The 13,442-nt window shown below is 45.6% G+C and overlaps 1 protein-coding gene across 4 annotated transcripts in view; it reads right to left on the bottom strand.

Annotated features, from left to right (window-relative positions):
- The window catches only part of SLC5A11 (solute carrier family 5 (sodium/inositol cotransporter), member 11), a 74,299-nt gene that overhangs the window by 57,465 nt on the left and 3,392 nt on the right, over window positions 1–13,442 (bottom strand). For 3 of the 4 annotated variants that reach the window (XM_011954615.1, XM_011954618.1, XM_011954614.1), the window contains exons 3-4: window positions 3,577–3,735; window positions 228–299 (exon numbers count right to left, since the gene is read on the bottom strand). In XM_011954615.1, the coding sequence (XP_011810005.1) occupies window positions 228–299; window positions 3,577–3,711 (207 nt within the window). In that variant the 5' untranslated portion in view covers window positions 3,712–3,735. The remainder of the gene's footprint in view (window positions 1–227; window positions 300–3,576; window positions 3,736–13,442) is intronic. The other variant, XM_011954617.1, reaches the window with a different exon arrangement.

Below are 13,442 nucleotides of genomic sequence, written 5' to 3'. Positions count from 1 at the left end.
AATATTTATTTTTAAAACCTAACTCCAGATTTTTCCCTTAGGTGAGCTGATGAATTTTTTTGTTGTTGTTTAAACAAATTTGAGCTGGAGCTAAGCCTTCTCTAGTTTAGAGAATGACTTCCAAACAACATGAGACCAGAGAGTCCTGAGAGATCAAAGGCTGGACAGAATCCCAGCACTTGAAGATTCTTTAAGAAGTGACTTTAATTGAACCAAAGACCACTTACTGGCCACCACACCATGTCTCCTCCAGCCAGGAAGTAACCTTTCACTGTGTCTCTTTTGGTCTTCACTGTGGACTATAAAAAAGAAGAGAGGTGGGTGAGGGAAGACATTAGTAATCAGAGGCATCTCAAAATGGCCAAGGCCAGGGATTGCAAACTGGGAGTCCTAAGGGCCAGATTTGGATATATTTCTGGGAGATCAAATATATTTTGTTTCTCCCACAGTTTTGGAGAAAATTTTAATTTTGGTGTCTTTAGAGGAGACATAAACTCTTGAGGTCAACACAGCTCCTACCACTTGTTGCTACAAACATTTATTTTATGATACCCTACTTGATCTCCCTAGACATTTGAGTCTTAGGCTCATGGCTTGTCTATGATATTTTATAACTGATACCATTTATTGAGTGTTTACTATGTGCCAGATGCTGTGCCAAGCAGTTTATATGCATCACCTCATTTAATCCTTACCAACCCCTATGAGGTTGGTGTCATTAGGCCAATCTGATAAAGGAAGAAACTGAGGCTCATGTCTCAGTCTGTCTTACACTGCTATAAGAAAATACCCAAAATTTTTAAACAACAGAAATTTGTTTCTTACAATTCTGGAGACTGGGAAGTCCAAGATCAAGGCACCAAGAGGTTTGGTGTCTGGTGAGGGCCTGTTCCTAACAGATAGCACCTCCTCTGTGTCTTCACATGCCAGAGGAACAGAAGGGCCAAAAGGGGTAAAACTGTTCCCTTGAGCTTCTTTAATAAAGTCTCTAATCCCATTCGTGAGGGCTCAGTTCTTATGACTTAATCACCCTAGAAAGACCCCATCTGTTAATACCATCACATTGGTGATTCACTTTCTTTTTTTCTTTCCTTTTCTTTTCTTTCTTTCTTCCTTCCTTCCTTCCTTCCTTCCTTTCATTCTTTCTCTTTCTTTCTGCCTTTCTTTCTTTTTTCTTTTTTCTTCCCCTCCTTTCCCTTCCCTTTTCCTTCCTTCCTCCCTTCCTTCCTTCCTCTTTCTCTTTTTCTTTTCTCTTCTTTCTTTCTTTCATTTTTTTCTTTCTTTTTCCCTTCCCTTCTCTTGCCTTTCTTTCTTTCTTTCTTTTCTTTCTTCTTTCTTTCTCTCTCTCTCTCTTTTCTTTCTCTCTCTTTCTCTCTCTCTTCCTTCCTTCCTTCCTTCCTTCCTTCCTTCCTTCCTTCCTTTCTTTTTCTTTCTTTCCTTCTTTCCACTGTCTCTCACTCTGTTACCCAGGCTGGAGTGTAGTGGCATGATCATGGCTCACTGTAACTTTGAACTCCTAGGCACAAGCAGTCCTCCTGGCTCAGCCTTCCAAGTATCTGGGACTACAGGCATGTGCCACCATGCTCAACTAATTTTTGTGTTTTTTGTAGAGATGGTATCTCACTATGTTGCCAAGCTGGTCTTGAACTAAGTTCAAGCGATCTGCTCACTTCGGCCTCCCAGAGTGCTGGGATTACAGGTGTGAGCCACTGCGCCTGACCTTTTATCTCAAAGTTGTTAATATCCTTAACACAAAAAAAGCTCCTGGAAATTGATAAGAAAAAGAAGAAGAACCTAATAGAAATAAGGCAAACGATATGAAGCCATAGTTCACATAAAGAAAATATATGGTGTTTAAACATATGTTATGGGGCCCAGCCTCATTCATTATAAGATAAATGCATATTAACAATACTTTGAGATATTATTTTTCCTAGCCTGACAAAAATGAGTTTGGCAATACACTGTTGGTGAGAATGTGACAAAACAGACTTCCGCATCATTTCTGATGTGTACACCTAAGGAGTGCAATTTGACACAAACTAGTATAATACCAAATGTGTATATTCTTTAACCTGGCAATTCTGCTGCAGGGAATTTGTCTTATAGCTACACTCCCAAATAGTGTGCAGAGTTTATTTATTTATTTACTTATTTGTTTGTTTTTGAGACAGATTTTCACTCTTGTTGCCCAAGCTGGAGTGCAATGGCGTGATCTCGGCTCACCACAACCTCCGCCTCCCAGGTTCAAGTGATTCTCCTGCCTCAGCCTCCTGAGTAGCTGGGACCACAGGCACCCATCACTACGCCCGGTTAATTTTTGTATTTTTCGTAGAGATGGGGTTTCACCATGTTGGCCAGGCTGGTCTCAAACTCCTGGCCTCAAGTGATGTGCCCGCCTCAGTCTCCCAAAGTGCTGGGATTACAGGCATGAGCCAGTGTGCCCGGCCAGGGTTTGTTTATTATAGTATAGTTTATTATAGTAAGAGATTGGAAACAATCCAAATGACCCTCAGCCCGAGACTAGTTAAATAAATTACAGCACAATCATCTAAGGAAATATTGTGCAACTTTTAAGAAGATAAGGAATGTCTATGTGCTAATGTGAAAAGATATCTAAAAGATGCTGAGAAGTGAAAAATAGCAAGTTAAAAAACAGTATAAGAAACCTTCTGTTTAAGAAAGAGGGAAATATACATATTAAAATTTGCTTGGATTTGCATAAAGACACTTGAACAATATGCTAATGTACTAACAAGCTAATAATACTGGTGACCTGTGGAGAGAACGCTAATATTGAGACTTTTCATCACTTCTCATAAGTGATTTTTATTTTTGAACTGTGTGATTGTACTGCCTTTAAAGTTTTTCTTTAGAGTAAAAAAAAAAAAAAGTTGGGTTGTTTGTAATCCCAGCACTTTGGGAAACTGAGATGGAAGAACTGCTTGAGCCCAGAAATTTGAGACCAGCCTGGGCAATATACGGAGACTCCATTTCTACAAAAAAAAAAAAAAAAATTAAAAATTAACTACCTGGTAGCTGAGGTAAGAAGATCACTTGAGCCCAAGAAGTCGAGGCCACAGTGAGCTATGATTGCCACCACTGTATTCTAGTACCCTGGGCAACAGAGGGAGATCCCATCTCAAAAAACAAAAAACAAAAAAACAGAAACAAAAACAAAACAAAAAACAAAAACAAAAAAGCCCATGAGCTTCAAAGTAAGGGAGACAGGGATTCTAACCCCAGATCTCCTAACTTACTTACAGGATGAGGGTCTTAAATTATTTGGGCCTCTGTTTCCTTATCTGTAAAATGGATATTGTAATAGCATCTTTCTCACAGGGCACTGTGAAAATTACATGAGAAACGTAAGTGAAAATGCTTAACACAGTGTCTGACAACAGTCCACACCCAATGCATGTTTAAAATTTTTAAGTTCTGATTACTCTATAACCTTGTGTTAGTTTCTTCCTCTCACAGTCAGTATCTTAGCTCAAAAGGATGAGGTTAACTCCAGACCTCTAAACAGACATTTCCTTCTCTCTTCATCCCCCATCCCTCCGTGGCCTGGCTTACCCATAGTCCAACAGCCAGGACAAAGAGGAAGTACAGAACCAGCACCGCGATGTCCCCAGGCTCCAAGCCCTTCTGGGGAAACACATACAGGAGATCTGACTGTGGAGGCTGAGGGCTGCTGGTGCCGCTCTCCATGGTCCTGAACGAGACCTCAGGATCCTGAGGAAGGGTAAATGCCAGTCAGATGCCGAATCCTAGCATCATTCTTATCACCCTTTCTGTAGCTACCTCCCTAAGCCATCCATGAAAGAGAACCCACATGGAGGGATGTGTGGTGGAGACAGATCTTCAGGGAAGACACATCCATCCATCCATCCACTCATTCATTCATTCAACACATATTCATAATGAAGTCACATCAAATCTGCAGTCAATTTTGTCACTCACTTGGCAAAATAGAAAGAAGCATAAACAATTGAAATAATACAGATGATTTCAGCATCCTCCTCCGCTTAGCAAGCACATGTCCCAGAGTGAGAGAAAAATGAGACTCCTGAGTCAGTCTCCACGTCTGTGGTACCTCACAGCTGGCTGAGAGTCAAGTCAATAATTTTGTCTGAGGCTCAGCCAGACACCACAATCTTGTTCCAATGCTATATATACCCATGAAGTTTAATATATTTAATAAACAACCACATTGCATCTACTATGTCCTGGGCATCATTCTAAGTGTTTACTAACCTGCAAAGTGGGCACTATTATTATCATCCCCATTTTACAGGTGGTGAAGTTGAGATACAGAGACACAGAAAAGTTAAGTAAGTGCCCAAGGTCAAAAAGCTGAGATCTGAACTCAATAATCTTGCTCCAGACTCCATGCTTTGAACCATGAATCTAAGTTGTTTTCTCAGTACCCTGCAAATCCATGGGCAATTTAAGGGATTCTTGTGGTAGACAGAGAAATGGCCCCCAAAGATGCTTACCTCTAATCCCCAGAACCTGTGAATATGTTGTTACATATCAAAGGACAATTAAGTTTGCAGATAAAATTAAGGTTAGTAGTCAAATCACTTAAAATAGGGAGATGCCTAGCTGCAGCTAACCTGAAAATAGGGAGATGCCTGGATTAACTGGGTGGGCCTCATGTAATCACAGAAAAGACAGAATCAGAAGAGATAGCCACAGAGATGACAGCAGGAGAAGGATTTCACTCAACGTTGGTAGATTTGAAGATGGGGTAATGGGGCTACAAGCCAAAGAGTGCAGGTGGCTTCTAGGAACTGGAAAAGGCAAATTAACAGATTCTTCCTTAGACCATCCAGAAGGAATTCAGTCCTGCTGACACCTTGATTTTAGCCCAGTAAGATCCATTTAGAACTTCTGACCTCTATAACTGTAAGATCATAAATTTATGTTGTTTTAGCCACTAAGTTCATGGTAATTTGTTAAAGCAGCAGTCAGAAACTAATAAAATTTCCAAGGGTGATTTTTGACCACAAGTGATTAGGGTATTGACTTATTCCTGTGTTAAGATGCACTTCCACTCTCTGTCAGCCTTTGGGTGTTCAGGAATGAAAATACTTGATCCCTGCCCTCTTGCGATGCATAACCCAGTGATGGGACAAAGCCACCCATGGACAGCACGACGTGATGTTTCATAGAGTGCAGGTTCATGGGAAGAGATGTTAAGAATTCAGGCTCAGAAGCTGTACAGCTTGGCTGGGCTCAGTGGCTCATGCCTGTAATATCAGCACTTTGGGAGGCTGAGGTGAGTGGATCACATGAGGCCAGGGGTTCAAGGCCAACCTGGGCAAAATGGTGGGACCTTGTCTCTATTAAAAATACAAAAATTAGCTGGGTGTGGTGGCACATACCTGTAGTCCTAGCTACTCAGGAGGCTGAGGCATGAGACTCGCTTGAATCTGGGAGGTGGAGGTTGCAGTGAGCTGAGATTGCACACTGGGCAACAGAGCAAGACCTTGACTCCACCATTTACACTTGGCTAATTTTATTTTATTTTATTATTTTTATTTTATTTTTTTAGACGGAGTCTCACTGTGTCTCCCATGCTGGAGTGCAGTGGCCTGATCTCTGCTCACTACAAGCTCCACCTCCTGGGTTCACGCCATTCTCCTGCCTCAGCCTCCCAAGTAGATGGGACTACAGGTGCCTACCACCACTCTTGGCTAATTTTTTTTTTTTTTTCTTTGTATTTTTAGTAGAGATGGGGTTTCACTGTGTTAGCCAGGATGGTCTCGATCTCCTGACCTCGTGATCCCCCCACCTCAGCCTCCCAAAGTGCTGGGACTACAGGCATGAGCTACCGTGCCCGGCCTATTTTATTTTTTAAGAGATAAGATTTCCCTATGTTCCCCAGGCTGGCCTTGAATTCTAGCCCCAAGAAATCCTCCCCACCTTGGCTTCCTAAAGTGCTGGGATTACCATGCCCAGCCAAGGTACATTTTTAAAGGAAGAAAACACTCCAACACTTTGCATTTTATGTAATCTGAAGGTAGGTTGTGGACTTAGTGATAAACGGGATTTTTGCCCACATGAATGTCTGGCGGGTCCTCTGATAATCTTTGTTGTGGGGACAAGTTCTGTACATTTCCAGAAGTCTAGAATCTCTGGCCTCCATCCACTGAATGCCAGTATTCCCACTCTTGAATTATTGTGACAACCAAACATGCTCTCATAAATTTTGAAACATCTCTGAAGGGCAGCAACACCTCCAGTGCACACATGTGCTCTGGGTTCAAGGATGTCGGTGAAGAATTTCTAATAAGAAAGTGGTATGATCAGACGGGGCAGCCTCGATGAGAAGCAAGAAGGCAGTCAGGGAGGTTATTCTGGAGGTAGTGACTCAGGCTTGAGACCATACATGGGCAGGGGTTAGTCCATTCCTGCCGTTATAATCAAATACCTTAGACTGTGTAATTTGTAAACAACATAAATTTATTGCTCATAGTTCTGGAGAAAGTCCAAGATCGAGCTGTCAGCAGATTCAGTGTCTGGAGAGGGCCCGTTCCTCATAGATGGTACTTTCTTACTGTATCCTCACATGGTACATGGATGGGTCAAGTTGGCTCTCTTAAGCCTTTTTTATTTTATTTATATATTTTGAGACAAGGTCTCACTTTGGTGTCCGGACCGGAGTGCAGTGGCACAATCACTTTTTCTCTTTTTTTAAAGAGTCAAGAGTCGCACTCTGTTACTCAGGCTGGAGTACAGTGGCGTGATCACAGCTCACTGCAACCTCCACCTCCTAGGCTCAAGAGATCCTCCTGCCTCAGCCTCCCAATTAGCTGCCACTATAGATGCACCACCGTGCCTGGCTAATTTTTTTTTTTTTTTTTTTTTTGTAGAGATGAAGTCTCACTATGTTGCTCAGGCTGGTCTCAAATTCCTGGGCTCAAGCAATTCCCCTAACTCGGCCTCTCAAAGTGTTGGGATTATAGGCATGAGCCACCACACCTGGCCTCAAACGTCTTTTATAAAGGTGCTAATCTAATCCGTGGGGGCAGAGTCCTCATAACCCTAACCCTCTCAAAGGCCCTGCCTCTTAATACTATTGCATTGGGGATTTAGGTTTCAATGTAAGAATCTGGGGACAGAGGAACATGCACATTCAGACCATAGCAGAGGGAGTAGATTAGAGAGATAATGTGGAGACCAGGTGTGGTGGCTCGGAGGCTGAGGCAGGAGGATCACTTGAGCCCAGGAGCTTGGCTACAGTGAGTTATGATTGTCCCACTGCACTTCAGCCTGGGAGGCAGAGCAAGACCTTGCCACACACACACACACACACACACACACACACACAGACTAACCTAACCTAACCTTTCTCTGTGCAAGAAAGTGAGAGGAAGGCCTAGAGGTGGAGACTCCCTTTCAGGGTAAGAGTGGAGGCCCTTAAGGGAGGGTCCAAGCACGAAAAGCATTCTGGCAGCTTCAGGAGGGAGGCGGGGTGAGGGGACCCTTGTGGGTTATCTCAAGGGTGAAGCCCTATTAGGTAAGTAAGGTTCTCATCAGACTTTACAGGGGAGGAGGCTGGGCGCACTGGCTCATGCCTGAAATTCCAGCACTTTGGGAGGCCAAGGCAGGAGAATCACCTGAGGTCGGGAGTTTGAAACACGCCTGGGTAACATGGCGAAATCCCATCTCTAGTAAAATTGCAATTTTTTAGGTGGATGTGGTGATGCGCAACTGTAATCCCAGCTACTCGGGAGGCTAAGGCAGGAGGATCTTGAACCTGGGAGGCGGAGGTTGCAGTGAGCTGTGATTGTGCCACTGCACTCCTGCCTGGGGAACAGAGTGAGACTCTGTCTCAGGGGAAAAAAAAAAAAAAAAACAGACTTTACAGGGGGAGTGATGGCTCCAAGAGTTTAAGTTGTGTCCAAAGTCACATGGCTGACAAGCGACAAAGCTGGGACTCGAATCCAGTCTGATTTCAGAGCCTGCGTTTTCAAACACTTCAACCTGCTTCTTCCAAAACAGGATTTGGGGAAAGATGAGGAGCAGGAAAGCGCAGGAAGCAGGTTTAGGTGGAGGTTGATGCTGAATTGGGGAGTGGGGCAGAGGGAGGAGGGAGGAGGGGCGGCGGCTGCCTGGTGAGCCAGCCCTCCCCGTCCCTGCCCGCCCCTTCCAGACCTCTGCCTGCCAGGCACCGAGAGAGCGGTGGGAGCAGCTCCAGCAGATAAACAAGTTATTCATCACCGCCGTGGGGCCCACAGCCGGCGAAGCTGGCACCGATTCCAAGCCCTTCCTGAGTCTCCGGGAGGTGGGGCCCAGCCAGGGGCGGCGAGGGACGTGGCTCCATCTTCACGGTGGAGACAGGAACAGCAACCAAAGATACTGTGCAGCCTGCAGTAGGTGTACTGAGAACCGGCCCTAACACTTGGTGAGCAGGATTTCTATTTGAGTGGCAGGCACGGAGCACAGCCCTTTGAGGAAAACGTGATTTCACCTCCATTTCACAGGTGGGAATCGGAGGCACGAGAGAGGAATGTGAGTCCAACTCAGGCACGGCTGTGCCACTTGCTTCTAGGCCACAGTCAGTGCCACGGGTGGGATCCCAACCCAGGTTTACAGGTGGCCATTCCTGGCTAGTCTGTCTTTCTTTCCTCCCATCTTTCTCTCCTTCCTTCTCTCTTTCCCCCCTTCTGGCTCTATTTCTTGCCCGCAAGCATTTATTAAGTACCAGCTGTGTACCAGGCTCCATGCCAGGCCCCGAGGACTCAGCAGAACATTTATTAGTCACCAGCTGTGTGCCAGGCTCCATGCCAGGCCCTGCAACTCAGTGGAACATTTATTAGTCACCAGCCATGTGCCAAGCTATGTGTTAGGTCTTGTGACTCAGTGAAACAAATGTTATTAGGCATCAACTATGTACCAGGCTCTGTAGGAGGCCCTGGGGACTCAGTGAAACAAACATTAGGCACCATCTGGGTGCTAAGCTCCATGCTAGGCCCTGGGGACTGAGTGCAACAAACATTATGAGGCACCAACTGTGTACCAGGCTCTGTGCTAGACCCTGGGGACTCAGTAGAACATTTATTAGGCACCGGCTGTGTGCCATGCTCTGTGCTAGCCCCTGGGGACTCAGTAGAACAAACATTTATTAGGCACTGGCTGTGTCCCATGCTCTGTACTACACCCTGGGGACTCAGTAGAACAAACATTTATTAGGTACCAGCTGTGTGCCATGCTCTGTGCTAGGCCCTGGGGACTCAGTGAAACAAACGTTTATTAAGCACCAGCTGTGTGCTAAGCTCTCTGTTCGGTATGAAGGACAAAGCAATGAGAAGCGTAGACTTGGCCCTGTCCTCTGGGTTTTCATCTCAGTCCCCTGCACCCTGTGTGTACCTGGGTCCACTCGGTGAAACGACCCTGGGCACCCTTTGTTCCTTGCACGGTGATGCTTGGCTCCCAGGCTGCCTCAGGAGGGTCTGGTTGGGGGTGGCTCCTTCTTAACCTCTTGTGAAGAACCCTCCCTGTGCCCGCGGGGAGGATCCACCAGCGTGTGTTATAACAAAGGCTTTGTTGGCAAGGAGAACAGCCTACCCTTGAGGTCGCCTGTTGGCCAAAGCACAAAAGGAAGCTCAGTGGAGCAGGGACTTCTCTCATCCCTTCCTTTCAGCCACTGACATAATTTGCTATGGTAGATGTGAAAATTTTCCATACCCCAGGAGATGTGAGAATTTTCCACGCCCCAAGAGATGTGAAAAATTTCCACATCCCAGTGCAAGGAAAAGATCAGAAAACAGGTTCTCAGGCCACAGGTGTGGGAAGGTGAGCTATGATTGTATTCACCACATTTCATGCCTTAGGCTGGCTTCTGGATGTGCATGATTCTTTATAACTTCTGTGTGTCTGAAACATTTCATAATGAAAGAAAAGGAGGGAAATAAACAGAACACGATTTATAGTATGAAGCCATCTGCGTATATTAGAAGCACTCAAAGACACAAAATAGTACTATTTTGCCAGAGTGCAGGCATATTTCCAGATGAATATCAAACACATCAGAGGGGGTGGCAGGAATGGGGGGAGAAACAGAGAGAGTGGGGGAGAGAAAGAAAGAGAGAGAGAGAGAAGCAAGGGAAGTTCCCTGCCCTGAACAAAAATAACAGTTACACTAATTACAAATTTTAATTATGAGCAACAGACTCTCCAGGAAATAGATATGTCGTGATAAAGTGTAAAGTGTAAATACTTTAGAACTGCACTGCCCTGGCTCAGATCCCAACTCTGCCTCCTATGAGCTCCATGATCATGGGCAAATCACCTCTCTGAGGCTCAATTTCCCATCTACGAAATGAGGTTAATAATTAGACATACGTCACAGGTTTGTTAAAAGCAATAGGCATGTTCATTATATGTGTAATGTGATTAAATACAGAGTACTTGTTCTGTTCCCCATCCATTTTATAAAACCATTTTTTTTAAAAGAGAGCATGACTTGGGAGGCCGAGGCAGGAGGATTGCTTGAGCCCAGGAGTTTTTTGTTTTGTTTTGTTTTGTTTTCTTGAGATGGAGTCTCACTCTGTCCCCCAGACTGTAGTGCAGTGGTGCAATCTTGGCTCACTGCAACCTCTGCCTCCTGGCTTCAAACGATTCTCCTGCTTCCAAGAGATTTGTCTGCCTTAGCCTCCGGGCTAGCTGGGATTACAGGCGTCTGCAACCACACCCAGCTAATTTATTTATTATTATTATTATTATTATTTTTTGTATTTTTAGTACACATGGGGGTTTCACCATGTTGGCCAGGCTGGTCTTGAACTCCTGACCTCAGGTGATCTGCGTGCCTTGGCCTCCCAAAGTACTGGGATTACAGGTGTGAGCCACTGCCCTGGGCCCAAGCCCAGGAGTTTGAGACTGCATTGAGCTATCATTGTGCCACTGCATTCCAGCCTGTGTGACAGAGTGAGACCCTATCTCTAAAAACAATAAAAATAAAAATAAAAAGAACAGGAACTAGGCCGGGTGCATTGGCTCATGCCTGTAATCCCAGCACTTTGGGAGGCTGAGGCAGGTGAATTGCTTGAGGTCCAGAGTTTGAGACCAGCCTGGCCAACATGGTGAAACCCTGTCTCCACTAAAAATACAAAAATTAGCCAGGCATGGTGGTGTGCACCTGTAATCCCAGCTACTTGGGAGGCTGAGGCAGAAGAATCGCTTCAACCTGGGAGGTGGAGGTTGCAGTGAGCTGAAATTGCACCACTGCACTCCAGCCCGAGTGACAGAGCAAGACTCCGTCCTAAAGAAAAAAAAAAAGCATAAACTTTGTGGTCAGGCAAACCTTGGCCACTCATGTGCATCAATCACGTTTTGAAGTCACAGCCTCCCTCCAGGCAGGACTCTGATTAACTCCATTGCACAGGTGAGGAAAACAAAGCTGAGGCCAGGTCTAAGGCCACATTGCTAGTAATGACTGAACCAGGGATCCAACCCAGGTTTAACTCTAGAGCTCCTAACTACCCCGAGACACGTGGTCCTTGGTGGGGAAAATTCCAGATGTGATAAGGACTGCCACGGGTTGCACCTCCCAGACTGGAAGCCACTCGCACCCTTTCCTACCACTCCTGGGCTGCAGTGGCACTGACTGCCCGCAGCACTGCAACAAGCTGTGCCCTGGCCTGGCCTGGATCTAGGGAGGCTGGTGAAGGCTGCCCTACAAGAGGGAGTCATTCCTGGAAGGCAGAGAGAGGCTGGACTAGAACTGCGGGAAGAAGGAGCTAAATGATCACCCCTGGCCTCCTCCACCAGTTGATGCCATGGGGTTCATAGAAACAGAGAGGTCTCTAGAGAAAGGCCAAACAGACAGATCCTGGCTGGGCTCAATGGCTTATGCCTATAATCCCAGCATTTTGTGGGGGAAGATTGCTTGAGCTCAGAGTTCGAGACCAGCCTGAGCAATGTAATGAGACCCTTTTTTTTCCTCTACAAAAAATTTTTAAAAATTAACTTGGCATGGTACTGTGTGTCTGTGGGCCTGGCTATTTGGGAGGCTGAGGCAGGAGGATTGCTTACACCCAAGAAGTTGAGGCTGTAGTAAGCTATGATTGCACCATTGCACTCCAGACCCTGTCTCAAATAATAACAGTATAATAATAGCAACAATAATCAAATAAAAAATTTTAAAAAGACATCCCAGGATTTGAGGCTGAAGCAGAGGCCAGGATCACCCCTAGTCCGTTAGGAAGAGCCACAGCTTCAGGTATCTGGAAAGAAATTCTAGGCACAGCAGGGCAGAGCAGCATTCCCTGAATGGTCCACAGCAGGGTAACAGGGCATACGCCCAGTGAGTGCAGGGGACCCGGCAGAGTGTTCTCCTCCACCTGCCTTTCAGGGATGACCTTGTCTCATTATTCTAGAGAGAATAGACATCACAGAGCACCTTCTGAGCCCAGACCTGTCCATCAAAATGCCAACGCAGTGTCTTTCATGGAGACTTTTTTTTTTTCCAAGGCAGTCTTTCTCTGTCATCCAGGCTGTAGTGTAGTGGCGTGATCTCTGCTCACTGGAACCTCCGCCTCCTGGGTTCAAGTGATTCTCCTGCCTCAGCCTCCTGAGTAGCTGGGATTACAGGTGTGTGTCGCCACACCCAGCTAATTTTTGTGTTTTTTGTAGAGATGGGGTTTCACCATGTTGCCCAGGCTGGTCTCGAACTGCTGACCTCAGGTGATCCACCTGCCTCGGCCTCCCAAAGTGCTAGGATTATAGTTGTGAGCCACTGTGCCCGGCTTCTCATGGATACTTAATAGACATCTGAAAGTTCACACGCGTGAGTTAGAGACGAAGCTCTCCAGCCCAAGCACGTGCTTCTCCCAGTCATCCCCATCTCACTAAACGGCAGCTGCATCCACTCTGCCACTCCTGCCAGAAACCTGAGTCATCCATAAGGCATTAATTCATTTGTTCACTTATCAAGTGCTCTGTGAGTGCCTCTATGTGCCAGGCACTACATCTAAGCACCAAGAGTGCCTGGTATGCAAATGTCTCATCGAAGAATTCATAGCATCTCTTTCTCACCTCCCAGAATCTATTCACTCCCAATGCCATTCTCTCCTGCTTCCAGAACATAACAAATCCATACATTTTCCCTCATATTTAGTGCTATCACCCTTGTCTGAGCCACCATCACTTCTGTCTAGGTTAGAAAAAGACCCTCCAGTCTTCCTCCCCAATATCCATTCTTGCTTCCTTTTTATTTTATTATTTTATTTTGTTTTAATTTACTTAACTTTTAGAGACAGGGTCTTGTTCCCTTGTCCAGGCTGCAGTGCAATGGTGCCATCACAGCTCACTGTGGCCTCAAACTCTCGAACATCTATGCTTAAGGGATCCTCCCACCTTAGGCCCTCAAGTAGTTGGGACCACAGGTGCATGCCACCATGCCTAGCTAATTTTTTTTTTTTTTTTTT

Source organism: Colobus angolensis, unplaced genomic scaffold (assembly GCF_000951035.1).
Source record: "Colobus angolensis palliatus isolate OR3802 unplaced genomic scaffold, Cang.pa_1.0 Scaffold387, whole genome shotgun sequence".
In the NCBI taxonomy this organism is placed as follows: domain Eukaryota; kingdom Metazoa; phylum Chordata; class Mammalia; order Primates; family Cercopithecidae; genus Colobus; species Colobus angolensis.
This window is presented reverse-complemented; position numbering and strand designations above follow the sequence as displayed.